Consider the following 17,085-nt stretch of genomic DNA (forward strand, 5'->3'; position numbering starts at 1 on the left):
TATGACTAAGATATGCATTATTGTGAATATTATGCAAAATAAGCAATAAAAACTTCAAAATTAAATACCTTTTATTTAAAAGAGCAATGTCAATGTCAACATGAATACTGCTACTTTCAAAAAATGGAAAAAAAAAGAAAATAAACCCTGTTGGATGATGCTGACAAGAGATTTCTAGCAGCAAACAGAAACAGCCTAGTAGTGTCTGCTTTAGACTATGGCAACAAACTTATATTCTTAAATTACTCATCAGAGACTGCCCAAAACCCTTACCAAACGTGACGGGCATAACCTATAGTTGACTTTTTTTTATTTAAGACAAGTTTGAACACTTTCTTGTCATAAGTGATTTAGCTTACCTACAGTAACTTAAGCTTTACCTTGAATAACACAATGGGTCTAAGAAAAGGACCAAGGCAACAAATTCACATCATTAGCAATATTTGGAAAACTACACTATTAAGACTATTTAAGGAACATTAAGACCTTTTTGATTACATGAGTAAGAACATTCAGCCTACAAGCATCTTTGGCACATTTTGGGGGGAAAAAATGCCCACAGGCTCGTGTTTTTCCTCTTAAAATAGTCCTATGAATTAAAATAAAATTTCCTCAAAAGTCAACTCAAATCTGCAATGTATTCTCTGCTGTCTGTAAAAATATACTTTCATAATGACATTTTATGAAACAAACTTAAGAACATTTTGAAAATTTGCATTAAGGCCATTTTGAAACTATTATAGTACAGTAGAACATTTGCATCAATAAAAACATTAAGGGATGAAACTGTAAGGTAAGCACCTGTGCCACTGTGAGCTAGACTTGCAGGTTACCTCTTAAAATAGTCCTGTGAGGTAGGCTTGTGTTTTTACGTCTTAGTTCTTGTGGATCCAGGAGAGATGATCATCACTTTGGTACATGCTGTTCCTCTCTGCAGCATTATTCCAGTGTTGCCAGTGTCAAACAACAACACACAATCATAATCATAATAATAAATAAACTATACAATCAGGAATGTACAGTATAATGCTATTTTCCTGCTGCCGATTGGCTTCTGTCGGATGCAGACGTTCGGCTAATGTTACCAAAATTAAACAAAAAAAGACCCAAAAGTAATATTGTTTTGGCTATTCAAATTTAAGCCTCACTGATAAATGACATGTTCAAATCCCTAGCAAGACAAGCTCCTGAGCATCAGTTTGATATCTAACATTTTTGGCAATACAAATAAGATTTTAATTACCATTTAATTTGTAGAGGCAAGACCCGATGGATGTTGATGAAGAACACTCGATGATGTGTAGCACATGTCATCTAAATTGTGCGTCCTCTTCTGGAAAATCTCCTATCCAAATGATGGAAAATTATTTCTGTATTTTTTAAAGAAAATTTACCAAAAGCAGTAGCCTCAATTTAAAAGACTAACGTGTCAAACTTCTGACGTGCTCCAAATTCCCCAGTCAACACTCACAAAAAATACTGTAGTGTCCTGTAATTTAAAACATCAGCATACTGTTTAGGGCATCTGTCCTGTTGCTCCAAGTTAATCAGCCCACAATGCATTGCTAACTACAGTACTAAACTGTTTAACATGAAAACAGTATTTTAGTATTGAAAATTGGCTATACATTTACAGCAATTGCTTACAGTGTGTCATAAGTCAAAATGGAACAACTATCTCCTAAAATCTCTTCAAATATTCCAGCTCTTTAATGCCAGGAAAGAGGAAAGGTAGCGATTAACAAGATAACAACACTGAGGAAAAATATGAAGTCAAGCGGCTCTTTATCAATCAAACAGTACATCAGTGTGCTGCACAAGAAGAGTGTGCAGTGCACCAAACATTGTTTGATTTAAGTCGTTGTACAATGACACTGATGCTCATTTAGTGGAAAATTGCAATAATAATTTGTCAGATATAATACAAGCATATTTTTGTAGGTATTTTACAGTGAAACACATTTTTCCGCAAACAGTATCTTGTAATCACCGACATTTCTCACCACATGAATCCATTTGTAGAGTGAGATGATGTATCCCTTCATGAGGCCAAGGTGAGTTAAATACTACATTTATTCTGTACTCAACTGCCTGCCAAAAAAGTAATCTGCTCAACCAATGTGTTTACCATAGCCCTTTTTTTCTCAGCAGTCCTCTCATACAGTTTTCTCAGTCTGAGAGGTTTTTACACACATGGAATAGTTGTACTGATGTTAAAGTGATCTAATTCACATTTAGAAGCTAAATAAATACAACAATAAACTTTTCATATGGTACTTTGGACTTCAAATAGCGAGAAATGTATGTAAATTTATAATATCACCCAGTAATTAATATCATTTTAAATATTTATTGCTATTTATCACAGTAAATAATATAATTTTAGGTGAAATATCCCTTTAACATCCAGTATGTTTGATAATTGACCATTCGCTAAGCTAATTAGTTATTAGTAAGTAGACAAAAGTAAGTTTTTCATTTTGCTGATTTTACAGGCTGAATTAATTTTATTGTCTTTAGCTAGCTAGCTTATTAAGCTAAAGTTAGCTCCAGTAGTTGGTTTAAACACTGTCTTTGGCTGACTTTTTAAATGTTTATAGCTGACTTGTTCTAAAATGAGAGCCCTGTAAACTGTGTCTAAGGTTGCTTTCCCACCTGAGCAGTTTGGTCCGTTTTAACCGAACTCTGGAGCATTTCAGCGGATAGACCAGTATGTTTGGGGTGGTGTGAAAGCTCATTCGAACTCCGGCCAAGTCCAATTTACAGACTTATATATGATTTAAGGGATGATATAGCTTTCAAATCCACAACCTATTATGACCACACAACACTCCTCGTCTGTGTAACAACACATCATAATCTCTCTCTCACCAGGGCCCGTCCTCTCCTTAACTCGCTGTCATGTCAGCTGCTCATATTGTTCGCCATTTTCTAAAACATTAGAAACACTAAAGCAAAACCAGACCTTAGTATTGCTCCATTATTTCTGAGACCAGGAAGTGTCTGTGTGGGTATTCTGTCCAATAGACGAGCGACCATTTCAACCATGTGACATTTGTTTACAATGTTTGGTGCGCTTGACAAAGTGCAGTGCAAATGACGACTAAAAAATTATGTAGAAATAACGAGTTTGGCTGTGGTTTGCTGAAGTTTAACCTTCCCCAAATCCAATGATAAGCAGGACATAGTGCCTAGTTACTGTTGCTAAGCTATGATTTGACATTAGTGGTTCAGTGGCCTGGTTTAGCAAACGACCTCTAGATAATATTTGTGAGATATCAATGTTTGATTATTGATAGTTGTTGTGTAATTTTTTTTATCGCCCAGTAAATGATGTAAATTTGTGGTGAAATATACTTTTAACATCAGGTATTTTTTGATTAAATAAAACTTTCTTTCTCATTATTTTCTTCGTTCTTCTTCATATTTGAGGCCATACAAACCATATCATTGTCTCTGTGAAGTTCACCGTGTTTGTGTTCTTATTTCACAGCCTACAGGATAGAGGCCAGTGCAGGCATCATCCTTAAAACCAGATAAAGATCAAGTATGCTTCATTTAATCATTGAATGGAACATGAGAAGCAAAAGCATTGTTTCACCACCATGCATGATAGAGATTACTGTACATAGGATTTGCATGTCTTCAGCAGACAGAGAGTGAAAATGGAAAAGGTTTTTACAGAAAACGATGCTTGTGCATATATATCTGCATAGAGGGTTTTAGCATCAGTTTACTGCGATGCTGTGAAGGTTAACTAAATAAAAAAATTATATTATTAATAAATAAATTGTTCACTTCTGACCAAATAAATTCCAAAAATGTGCAGTCACTGTAAAATAAAATGTAATAAACGCTTGTTATTGTTGTTAGGTCACATGTATCTTATAAAAAGATGAGTGAATTCAAATTAGCGCCCCTGAGGAATCAAAACAACACACACTCTCTCTGTTTTTATACAGTGTTCAAAAAGTGAAACTTTAACTCACTTGACATCACATTGTGCAAATGTTGGCCTTTTGAATGATAAGAAAACACGGAGCTAAACTACTGCAGACTGCAATACATTCTTCCCTAAATGAGAGCTGAAATGCTATAGGCAATTAGAAGAGTCTCTAGAATTTCCTTGAAATGAAGTGCTAAATGAGACGTGGTCAGACTGACAAGTTCTGCTCTCTTTTTCACTGAGCTTCTCTGTCTTCCTGTAGCCCGTTATGCAAAGGGAGAAAGGTATACACATCTCTTTTACCAAATCAAGAGTCAATGCATATAAGCCCTGTGGTAATTTCCCTTAATTATGCTTCAGGGTGATTTGCAAGGTGGATGACACAATGAGGACATGATGTCAGTCAAATAATACCTCAGTATTTTTCTTCATTGCAAGCTGAGATTTACAGACGCACTGTACTGTATCTGACTTCTGTCAGCATTTTCCGTGTATGGTATAAATCAAGAAAAACCACACATGGATATAATCTTTTAGTAGTTCAGATGTCAGAGGCTTAAAGTCCTGCAACAGAGTATGGGGGCTGACCTCAAGGGAAACTAGGGCACGACCTCTTTGTCTGCAGAGCTGCATTAAGGACATTATGGGATCACTACATCTATTCCAAAATTAATCTGGGAGGAAGAAGAGGATGGCTTATGTTTCATGCTGTACATTGAAATGGAATTCACTATAGATGGAAAATTACAACTTTTGTCCTCATGGAAATGAATGATCCCAGAATCATTATCTTTACTGCTGTTTGTGCTCTTGGGCCAGATTGTTGACACACTCAGGACATGCTGCTAGTTCCCATGCCCTGCTGAGACAAGCAAGGTCAGGCCAACCTGGCACAGGGGTGGAAGGTCAGCAAGCTGGGCCAGACAAATGTCCTCCAGTTTCCCTGAGGTGATTTTTAAGATTCAAAATGTTTGTTTTTGGAAATCCTGAGGTTTCTCTATGTACGCTTTTATGTACATCACAAACAAAAATATTTAATTAATTGCACCAGCAGCAAATCATGTTTTTTATATTCTTACTTCTGAACTACATTCAAAAGGGGAGCTGTAAAATTATTCTCAATAAATGAATGTTGATTCTCAGTTAATAAACAATCATTGACTATTTTATTTATCTCTTGACCCTGAGACGAATTTAGCTCCAAATGCTCTGCCTGTTAACTGTACAACTCTTTATTGGAAAACAGGAACAGGTTCAACAGACAGGTTAGTAATAAACAAAACTCAATGGAACACGCAGTTCCAGGTACTTTTATACACCTCAACACCATATAGTGGTGACATAAAACAAAAAAGTAGTAAAACAGTCTTGGTTGATATGTGTTTTTGGAATTTGTTAAGTGAAAGTAACATAGTCAGAGTGAGTTATATAAAATAATAATATAATGATATAATGTGTACCCTACCATAGCTGCCCTTAGGCAATGTGCATGAACAGATCCAATTATAGTAAATGCCAGATAGTAAAAGTATGACATGTTCTGCACTTCTGTGGGTGTGTCATGTGTACACCAGGAACAAAAACTGCTTTCAGAGAATTTTCGTCATCTGTTGTTATTTAAATCTACTGCCAATATATCCAACAACATAATTTAGATTCTACATTTTTCAAATGTTACTTACTCCTAAATAATGCTTCAATCCTGCAGGACGATGCACTCAGCTACTTGAAACTGGATATACTGTCCATCTCTTTACTTGTTTTGTGTAATTCAGATCACATCATAAAGTATGTTTATCTGCAATCATCAGTTTGACCAAAACCAGTATTTTACTTCAAAGGTGTTTGGCTGTTTACAGAGTTTATAATATCCAAATTCCAACAGTTAGCTGCGAGACACTTGAAATCTAAAATTATAACTAAGTTTGGCATTACTTCAACACAAATGCAAATTTCTTTTGAATGTCTGTAACACCTACATTTTCACCAACAAGATTAAAATATTATGCAATTTCCTTTTTTATGTGTAGCGCCATATGAGGCAGTTGACTAAAATGTCTCAATATTAGAAAAAATGTTGATGCTGTATTGAGCCACTTTCTGAATGTGGACTTTGTTGAGCCTCCATCACTGGAAAAATGTAGATACATTAATTGTGAAATTACTTGTTGTGTAGTTAACTACCCTACGCATAGTCAGTGATCAATGGTGAAATGGTGAAGAAAGTCACAAAACACCTGCTTAGACTTCTTCACTGTCTTTTTCACTGTAGGGCTCCCTGTTGCCCTCTGTGAGCTGTTGCCATTAGTTGCTGGTCTGCATTTTATTTACAGTATTTATTTCATTATAAGAGGACCTTTGTTACAGGCCATCATATATATATATATATAATTTTTTTTTTATTATTATTTTTTGGGCACTTTAGGCCTTTATTGATAGCACAGCCCAAGACATGAAAGGGAGAGAGAGGGGGGGAACAACATGCAGCAAAAGGCCGGAAGCTGGAGTCGAACCCGCGACTGCTGCGTTGAGGAGTAAACCTCTGTATATGGGTGCGTGCTCCAGGCGCCCATCAGATTTTTTTTATTTTTTTTATTAGAATTCCTGTCTAAATAAATGTTTGAAAAATAACTGAATGAATTAAAACCATCAACGATCACATAATTTGTTAGCTAGTGCAAATTATAAGTGTTTTTAGTTGCCCTGTTTTTAGTTGTCCACTTTGCATTGTGCTTGAGTGGTTTGCAAAATTGATCAGCAATTATGTTTATACAATTGTATATACTGTATAGAGAGACTTGAATGGCAATTGTTAAATTGATTGTGAGTGCAAATATGTGATGTAATTGTTTATGAATGCCTTTCAGTACAAATGCAGAAGCTACAGAGACACATGTAACTACATTGCACAGTAATTACTTAATGTTTTGAAACTGCTTTAATGATGCATAAATCAGAACATATGATGTTTTAAAAGGCTGTGATACTTTCAAAACTGAAAAGTTTGAAGTGAATGCAGAGGATGCATCCAGACGCTGCTCAAAGCAATAGGACTCTAATAATGTGAGACTGTGCTTGATTCTCAGAATAAAACTGCTCCATTGAAAAGATGGACACAATTACAAATAAAGTGAAACAAAGATGCAGAATTTTCCATTTTAATTGTTTACCTCAGATTATGGCTTTAGTAGTAGTAACTGCAAGTAACTGTATTTTTCTAAGGAATGTACACAGCCACTAGGATGCTATACAGCTGTAGCTGCCCATACTAGCTCTGTAGTATGAAATGAACCTCATGTGGGTGTAAAACAACCAGCGCGTGACTGTACAAAGTTCTTTATTGTAATAGTATGCCTTCATTGAATGACATCACAAACTGGAGGCTTGGTTAACGGTTTTCCACTCTAACTTTGGGAAAGAGATGTTCAGCATTCACTTCTTTTCGTTTTTTCGATTTAGCTGTCCAAGGTCATAGAAATATCACGTGCAGATTCTGTTTTGAGATGATTTTGGTTGAAATTAGAACAACCCTCAGCAGTTCTTTTGTCTCTCCCACGCTTTTCTCAAATCAGCCATCGTTACTGCAGAACGAACCGAAAGCCAAATTATCTTATCTACCTTTCATCTTCCAAATTTTTTCATCTGCATCACATTTTATTTGAGATTAAAGTAGGGCTGTGTCTTTGTGCAGCACTAATTGCCATAGAGCTTCAGTAATTAAAGGACAATAAAGCCTTAGTAGTAATTAGTTTCTCTTGTTTGGTTGCTAGCCCATCAATTGTGCCTCAATAATACTGATCATTAGCATGCGCCTGGGCAGTGAAGGATGCTGGGAAAGGAGCCCTGCACACACAGCACTCCACATTCCATTCCCATGAAGCCATGGCACCGGGCCATGTGGTTAACCCTCTGTGTGCTGGGTCTATGAGAGTGGCAGGCTATGCCTAACAGCGAAGGCCCCCACTGTAAAATAAAGAGGTTGCACTGTAACATAATAGATCTGCTGAAATAATGACCAGCTTTTTACATTTCTGAAGGTTGGGAACATAGGAGCTGCAGCAGTGGGCAGATGCTGCTGTCACGGTTTGTGTAAAAACAATTGTACCCTTCTCTGTGTTACATTCTCCTCTATTCAAATCCAGGTTCATCTAATGAAAGCCTGTCTGCGATACTGTTAAGGAGTGATAAAGAGGATATATCATCACTGCTTTAATGCTAAACAGATCAAATTAAATATATTTAAACAGAACAGCATCAGGAGAATAAAGAATATTTGTGCGCAGGCATGGGTGTATGGATTGTGCTGTAAACTGTGGCATAGTAATAACGCCAGGCAGCAGAAAATGTGCTCTGTTCTGTACTTTGCCTTGACATGATTGAAAGACAATGGTCCCATGGATAGGCTATTTCAACATCAAATGTGCATGCACATCACAGGGCAAGGGTGTCCTATCCATCACATTCAGTGAGCTGTCAGAGGCAGCTCTCAGGCTCAGCTTCTATCCACACACATTTGCAACTCTATGGCAATACAAGAATAACCTCCTTGTACATATTCCACCTTAAGTGTATATTTCACACACTTTTAAAGTGAGGTTATTATTACATCTTTAATTTGACATGTTCTTGTATTTTTTCAGCTTCTTTTAATTAAAATAACATTAAAACTTAAAATGAATTAGATTAGAACATTAGATTATTGGAAATGTACTTTTTTTTAAATCCTAACTAACCTATAACAGGTAAACTATAAAACACTGGACATGAAAATATCGGGCAGAGTTGTGTCCTTTTGCTTTAACCTATTCATATGCATAACAATAATATGAGAGAAGTACAGAGGCCTATCCAAATGAATTTTGCGCACTGCCTTAGGCTAGGATGTGATAGGTTTTGTATAATCCAGTGATGTATACACAACAGGTTCGGGTTGTAGTCATGCAATGAAAAATAAAACTACATAAAAACATGGTCGAACTACAGAGATACTCTGTGCAACCTCCTCCCATCTTCCTTGGCACAATAACCCAAATGGAAGCCTTTATGAACCACTGATGGGAGCAGAGTGCGTCTTATAATGCACAGCCGTCCGTGCACACTACTAGATTTCCAGCTAATCAGAAGCGCGCAGTTGCAGAAAGGAGAGCGGTTGCCAAGGCAGCCACCAATCTCCCCTCCCCCTTCTCCCATCGTTCCTCATTCCCGTTTATTATCGGCAGAGGTCGCATGGCAGAGGGAAGTCCAACCACTTCTGTACTGGAACCAATGCAAGAATATGCACCTCCATAACAAAGCCTGTATGGAGTCCTGAGAGCAGTGAGAAAACAGAGGCTGCACATGTAGGCTATGGGCTGCTGTTCAGCCGTAGAAAAAAAATCTAAAAAAGAGAGGACCTAAGTTGGAGGTTTGCTTTTATTTGTTCTGGAACAACGGGATAGTTTTGCCAACACGTGTGTATCCATGAAATTTGTTCTATCCGTTTTGAGTGAGTGAGTGTTTCGCATCCTGGTGCGGGGCTCTGGAGAGGACTGCGCATCACCAGAGTTGGTGCCGAAGTTCGGCCGCGAACGGATGTGAGGGAAGAGTGTACAGAGTAAAACTCCCCCACTTCTTTTTTGTCTCTCCTGCTTCGGCGTTGTGTTTGCTGAGACAATAGTGAGTCAAAGACGCTGAAAGTGATTTCATGCCTTCAGTCTCGCACAACCTGAGATGGACGTGAGATTTTACCCTGCGCCCCCGGCAAATGTGGGTTCATGCTCCCTACCGACTGATCCAAGTTGTCTGAGCTCGTTGGACTATTACCACTCGAACAAGGTAAATAACAAACCGTGTTGCCTCGTGCATTGAAATGCTTAATATTTCACCTGTCTCTCCCTATGAGCAAATACAGTCTGCAACATTCACGCAATGCAAACGCATGCTTTATTATCCACGGGCGCTCACTTACCCCAAACACACAGCACACTTTCCAGAAAAAAATGTCAAGTGTCAGCAAATAAAGTGCCCTGGTTTTAATTCAGTCTGGAACGAGAAACGGGATTTGTATTCACTGTCACTTTAGAATGAAACCTACAAACATTCTAGTTTGCTGTTGAAAGAAAATGTGTAGGGCAACTTTTTTCCTCCAACCAACATGGTTATTATGCTATTTTTTGTGCAGTTGTGTTTCGCACAAAGCTGGCATTAAGTGTCCCACCCGATGTGAAATACCAGAGGCTGTATAGAATCCATACTGCCCCACTCTGCTCTCTAGCTGCTCCAACATTATCTTCCCTCTCAATGATTTCTTATAGCTTACATGGTTTTCCGCTGGGAGTTCAACGATTAAATGGATGTGTGCCAGTAATGTACTGTTAATTACTTTGTAAGGAGAAACCACAGAGTCCGACTGGTACAAGTATCACTCTTTTCTCTCTCTCTCTGTTTGACACCCCGCGGCTTTTGGCTTGTGACCTGCACTGACTCCATTGCAAGTGCGCAGGTGGCATTTAAAACAGCTTTATGAATATTTTGCAGTCTTGACATTTTCCAAGAATAACATAAATCATCAACCCTTTGAGAAAAACAACCAGTGCTTACTAATCCTATAATAAATAACTTAAAGGATGGAGAGAAATCTCTAGATGTATTGCCATAAGAGATCAAAACACCACAAAGTAAGATAAGGTCACAGCAAAACTACTAATGAGTACCAAAAACACAATATATACCCTGGGGAAATACTAGGAAAACTATTTTAAACTGTTTAATTAAAAGAGATACAGCTTCCAATAGTGTTACCAGCATCTCAGCCATCTGCAATCACACAATTAGACTTGTTGTTTTCACTTACCGTGGTTGGAATATTACAAATCAACTGACTCTTGATGTTGACCGGCTGCTCTAGATAGAGATAAAGTTATTTGGCTCTCAGAGAAAGATGGCTTTTAGGTATGACAATGAGGGGAATAATACACAGTTGGGGATGTTTGTCTTTCATTGTGTGGGCAATGGAAAGTCTCTGTAACCGAAAGGAACATTCCAGTTATCAACTGAAAAGATCATCTCCCAATTTAGATCTTAAAAAAATTGAGCAAAAACAATGATCTGGTAGCACGAAGCTCGACTCGCATTTCATCACAGATGAAATAAGGTATATACAAAACATTTACTGATGAGGCAGATTTACACCTGTGACACACAAATGGACTCATATAATTGTCTCCTCCGCACAGGCTGTCTTTTTGTAGGTCAAACGAATTAGGATCATCCTCCAGGCGGATAATCTCAAGAATATTCTGATATTCACACACTGCATGGATCCTGGAAACAAAGCCACTAGATATTAAATTGTATAAAATGCTATCACAAGGGAGAAAGTGATACAAACTACTGTCACTGATACAAAAGCGTGGCAACCCTCAAAATTACAAGTGTTCATTTGAATTATTGAAATCCCTCCACTCCCTTTGCTTGAGGGAGTGGGGGCTCTTTCCACATGAGGAGGTATAATTTGCTGTCATCACATGTGTAACACTAACTACCTTCACTAGCAATGCAAATGAGGCCTGGGAGCAGCAGGGATCACTTGGTGTCCTGTTAACACAGTGCACAGGGTCAAGTTCCTCTCCTCAAACGCTTGTCAAACTGGCTGTGGCACTAAATAGACATCTGATTTGTTATAGATACTGTATCTATGGATAAGATCTGTCTGCTGCTAATCATCTCTGACAGCTAATTCTGCCCAGGTCTCTTTCTGAAGCAGTGTGGAGGCAAAAGGCTAATCATAGCATTAAGGTCAATTGGTTTGCATATTCATCATGTGGATATTTTGGCTTGTAGCTAAATTTGTCATTGTGTTTGTTGGCTTCTAGTTTATCTTGAAAATATTCATTTGGGATAAAATTATTGGAAAAGAGTCAAAATACTCTGAATAAAAAGAAGCTTCTGGTAAGATGGTTGCAATTTGGCAACCATGTTGAGATTTAGCACCATTGCTCCTTTCTGGCGGCTCCAGTATTCTTGTTTAAAAAAAAGAAGCAATTCACAGCCTTAAAAAACTCCTCTCTCTCCTTTAATTGCTGTGAAATTAACAGTTTTAATCGGAATCACACACAAGTTGAAGTGGATAAAATGAGCATGTGCTGGTATTTTAGCTTTATAGTCTGTTTATTTGCAAACCTGTCTTTTGTGCCACTGACTCACTCTGGATGCTGTGCATCGACACAAGCTTAGTTTGAGTAATTATCAAGTTTATGTTACTTCCAGAGAACACATGTGCTGCTGTGCTGCTGTCATGCTTTCAGCCTTTGTCACACTGCTCATTTGGAGCTGCAGCTTGTTTCATTCATAATTGTTTATGCATGCTGCTTTTGAATGTATTCTTTTTTTTTTACCTCATTTAATGGGCTAATATTTACTGTGATCAGCAATCGCTGCATGTACCATTTCCGTTACTTTGGCAGCGTTGTCCATGATCAACAAAAACGTCTTGCGATGAGAAAATGTGAACCCTTTCCCAGCCAACGTTTGTCATTGACAGGTCCTTGAACAACATTAATCACTCTGCTTGCCAAATCAGTTTGTGCTGTAATCACAATTTCAGAACTGAAAAATAGAAAAAGGTGAAGAACGCAAAGAAAGTGATGCATAAAATGAAAATGAAAAACAAGGTACTTCAGGCGCAGATTGAGATGATCCAGAAAGATCCATAAATAACCCTAAAGATTTCTACTTCAATACTTTTAATACTCACTTTATTTCACTGTGAGTGTGTGTGTGTTTCTCTTATTACTGTGGTGTTCTCCCACAGCCGAGGAGAAATGACACAGAATAATACCATTATAACAGCTTTGTGCTCTGATGGTAATATTACATTGTGCTGTGTTTTAATGCTGTCTGCTGCCTCACAGATTGCAGGGTACATAAACTACTCACATATACTGTGCAAATACAATACAAATTTATACTTTATGTATTGTAGAAAGCATTAAAAGTTTAAAAATGCATTTTGTCTTACACAACATGTACAACTGTAATTGTCGTTTGTCCGGCACTTTAAGTTTGCTCTGTGAAATGGGAACACAGTGTCTGCTCCTTTATTTGAATACCTTAATCAAACAGTGCTGGCTGCTGCCGCTGCTGAGGTGAGGTGCTGCATACAGTATAGCAATAGCACAGAGTGCAGAGAGAGTAGGCCCTGTGTTTATACACCCAGGCCCCACCCAGCTCATATATCCTCCCAACAACTGATATCTGCCTAGCTAGGGCATGACTGAAGAGCTGGCTTTGTTAGTTGGTGGTCTCCTCTGCCTCAGATAAGCTGGGCTATGATGCGCTCCATTTGAATGCCTTATCTCAGTTTTATTATTTTATTACAGGACTAGCTGGTGTATGTTGCGCAAAGGTTTGATTACTTTGCATTGACATATTTAGTTGGTTTCCATCATCATCCTTAAGTGAAACAAGGCCTTGAATAAACACAGACATATTTATTGTTTGGCTAAATGTACAATGGTTATTTTTAGTACCTCAAGTACTTAAACATTGCTGTGACACATTACAGTTTTTTACAATCACTTTGTTACTAATTTCAGAACCTTGATGTGATTTTTCAAAACTCTAGACACAAAACTCAAAACAGTCATCACTTGTAACACAGACTGTCCAATGTTCAAAACATTAGAGTGTGCATTCATATCTCTAAAGAAGTCTTGCACTTGCACAATCACTGGTTCAAAAAACAAATATATTGTGAAATACCATTGAAACATTACTTTAGATCACCCACACACAAGCTACCCATAGTTTCACTGGGTCATCGTTCGTACAATCATTAAATATTGTAGTACAAAATAGGTGATACATGTTTCATTATGGTACTACAAGTAAATACACACACACACATATATATATATATATATATATATATATATATATATATATATATACCATACCTAGAGATTGGCATGGTTTTATTTCAGTTAGTCTAATAGATGGTTTCATTTGCATATAGAGATGGAAAGTACCCCATGCCAATCTCTAGGTATGGTGAAGGGTATGTGATGATGTGGGGGTATTGTGAAGGGTATGTGATGATGTGGGGGTATGGTGAAGGGTATGTGATGATGGGGGGGTATGGTGAAGGGTATGTGATGATGTGGGGGGGCTATTTTAATGCCAAAGGCCAAGGGAACTTTATCAGGATGCATAGTATCCTGGATCCATGAAATAACTGGCCTTTAAAAATAAAAATCTGCCGGCCTTTATGGGAATTTAACATAGGGGTGTACTTATTTATGCCCCTTGTATTTTAAGGAAGAATATTTATTTATTTAAGAAAATTGGTGTCCTTAAAGATTGGATTTTTCCTCATTTTCTTTAATTAAGGCATTAAGATCAATTTGCAAAAGATGATTTTTTTATTCCTCTTTTTAGTCAACTTTAGCATGGGTGTCCTAATTTTTTCACAACTGTAAATTATATATCTCAATCATCAGTAGTGAGTTGGAAGAATTGGACAAGCAATTCCAAGGGAATGAATCCATACAGTGCAATACTGTCAATACTGTAAATAGTCTGAAAAGTTGGTACATGGGACCATAGAAACAGTGTCTGGTAAACAGTAGTACATTACAGTAAAGGTAGTACATGGGACCATAGAAACAGTGTCTGGTAAACAGTAGTACAGTACAGTGAAGGTAGTACATGGGACCATAGAAACAGTGTCTGGGAAACAGTAGTACATTAGAGTAAAGAATTATGATGAAATATTACACCCATAGATACTGTATTCTATTGGTTCATGCTCCACGTTAACTGGTGACAATGAATCTCTGTATCTTGGTAGCTTTCATGATCTAAACATGGAATATTGTTTGTCTGTTTCCGTACAACTATGCATTAAGAGTAATGCAACAGTTACTTATCATTTTGAGTAGTTGTATGGATTGATAGTTAGATGATTGTAATGAAATGAATAGACAATAATCTGAAATGTAATGTGTGAATTGCTTTTTGAAATAGCAGTACTTTGATGTTAAGTTGTGTCATATTGAACAAGTGATCTTTGTTAAATGAACAAATTATCTTTTGTTTATGTGTATTGTATCCAAGCAATTGAAAAAAGTGTTAGAGTTTTGAAAAATGTGTATTTTGATCATTGGTTGTGAGTTTTGTGTCTAGAGTTTTGAAAAATGACGTCAAGGTTCTGAAATTAGTAGCAAAGTGATTGTAAAAAACTGTAACCCGTCCCTGTAATGCAGGCTATAGTATATGTTCATGTTGAGTGGTATTGTCGCTCTTAGCAAATGCAAAACTCTGTGGCATGTGACAGAGAGGCAGAAAGGGAGAATCAAAGGATGAGTGAGAGTCAAATGGGTTGAAGTAATCAGTGGCCCAGTATGGGGACAGTGTGTGTGTGTGTGTGTGTGTGTGTGTGTGTGTGTGTGTGTGTGTGTGTGTGTGTGTGTGTGTGTGTGTGTGTGTGTGTGTGTTTATGGGGACTGTGTGTGTGTGTGTGTGTGTGTGTGTGTGGGTGTATGGGGACAGTGTGTGTGCGTGCGTGCGGGAGTGCGTGTGTTCATGTGTGTGTGCTAACTCGGGGTCATTCAAGCGTTTTGCTGACTACGGAATCACAATCACAATTGCTTTCATAGCCCCGTGCAGAGGAAGGCCATGCATACCACAGTAAGGGCCAGTGACACACAGTGAGCAGGGGCAGAGCAAAAACATCCACTAAATCATATTCTCCCTGCCCTGACACGTGGAGGAGATTTTTAATAGGGATTCTGAATATGTGAAATCATTTCAATAAACTGGAATTGGCTCTGACATTGGCTGAGTCACAGAGCCTGCATATGGCACAAAGATTTTTTGCCTTATAATTTTATTTTCACCTAGGTGTCTGTGTAAAAAGTCTTTTGCACAACCAACCACAAGGTGTCTATGTCTGTTTTTTTGTGACTTTTTTGTGGGGATGTAAAAATAAATAATATTAATATTAATATATTAATATTGATGAAAGGTAATAAGACACGTAATGCCGCAATATCACATATAGCTTTTTCACCACTTAAATGCCACTGTGTCTCTTTGTTTAGCCTTAAAATGCAGTGTTTGATGTAGGTTATGAGAGTGACAGTATGAATGTATGTGTGGTGGTGGCAGTGGTGGGGGCTACCCATGTGCTAATTATTGGCCCTGGCAGTGCTAAACTACTTCCTCGTTGGTGGGTACCAGTGCGTCCCCCCTCAGCGTCTGTTACCATAATTAAGACCAGCCGCCCCACTGTAGTGTGCTTACATTAGTCAGCCATTAGTCAGCCTGGGCCTTCCCATGGGGCAGTGCGATGGCATTCTCGATCTTACTGCAGAAGAAGAAAGAAAAAGAAACTGCACCAGCACCTGCTGCAGAGTAGGCCCCTGGGTGTTTAGTTAAATGTTGATTATGTTTGTAAATGGATGACAGCATGGTAAAATTGATGTGCAAATAATGCAGCACTATCTATCTATCAATCTATCTATCTATCTATCTATCTATCTGGTCTAGGCTTTGGTTTGATGTTTGTCATCTCTTGTAATAATTAAGCATGCATTGTTGCAGCTGTATTTCTGTTTTTCTAGTGGTTTAACCTCAGTTGCACTGACAAGATGATTGGAGCTTTGAGCTTCCCCATTATGTGTTTTTAATACATTTTAATTTATGGGGTAACTTCCAAGTAACTCAAATTTTTATTTTGTTAAACAACAGAAAACAAAGGAAAACCCAAAGAGGACAATTGGGAAAGTTACAATATACTTATACCCCTGATATTGTACATCTAAGCTAGTACAGAACCAGGCTAGTGTTTCATTGCTGACAGTAAACAAATGTTGACAAATGGGAATGAGTGTACTGTAAGAGAGTATATAGTCCATGTATAATCGATGATACAAAAAATGTTTCTCTGTTTTGTATAATTGAAAATAAAAATTGATAAAAGTCATTAGAATAAATAATAATCACAGCCCTATATAAATACAGCATGCCTACTGTAGGCCAACTGTATGTAATCACATATGTATGAATATATGTATGTATGTCTGTGTGTATGTATTCACATATGTACTGTGTGTACATTATGTATGTACGTATGTACTGTGTGTACAGTATTAATGTAT

The 17,085-nt window shown here is 37.6% G+C and overlaps 1 protein-coding gene across 2 annotated transcripts in view; it reads left to right on the forward strand.

Annotated features, from left to right (window-relative positions):
* The first annotated feature begins 9,166 nt into the window (after positions 1-9,166).
* The window catches only part of LOC114558855 (thymocyte selection-associated high mobility group box protein TOX), an 81,626-nt gene continuing 73,707 nt past the window's right edge, over positions 9,167-17,085 (forward strand). For both annotated transcript variants that reach the window (XM_028583122.1, XM_028583123.1), the window contains exon 1: positions 9,167-9,760. In XM_028583122.1, coding sequence (XP_028438923.1) covers positions 9,656-9,760 — 105 coding nt within the window. In that variant the 5' untranslated portion in view covers positions 9,167-9,655. The remainder of the gene's footprint in view (positions 9,761-17,085) is intronic.

Source organism: Perca flavescens, chromosome 7 (genome assembly GCF_004354835.1).
Source record: "Perca flavescens isolate YP-PL-M2 chromosome 7, PFLA_1.0, whole genome shotgun sequence".
Taxonomy (NCBI): domain Eukaryota; kingdom Metazoa; phylum Chordata; class Actinopteri; order Perciformes; family Percidae; genus Perca; species Perca flavescens.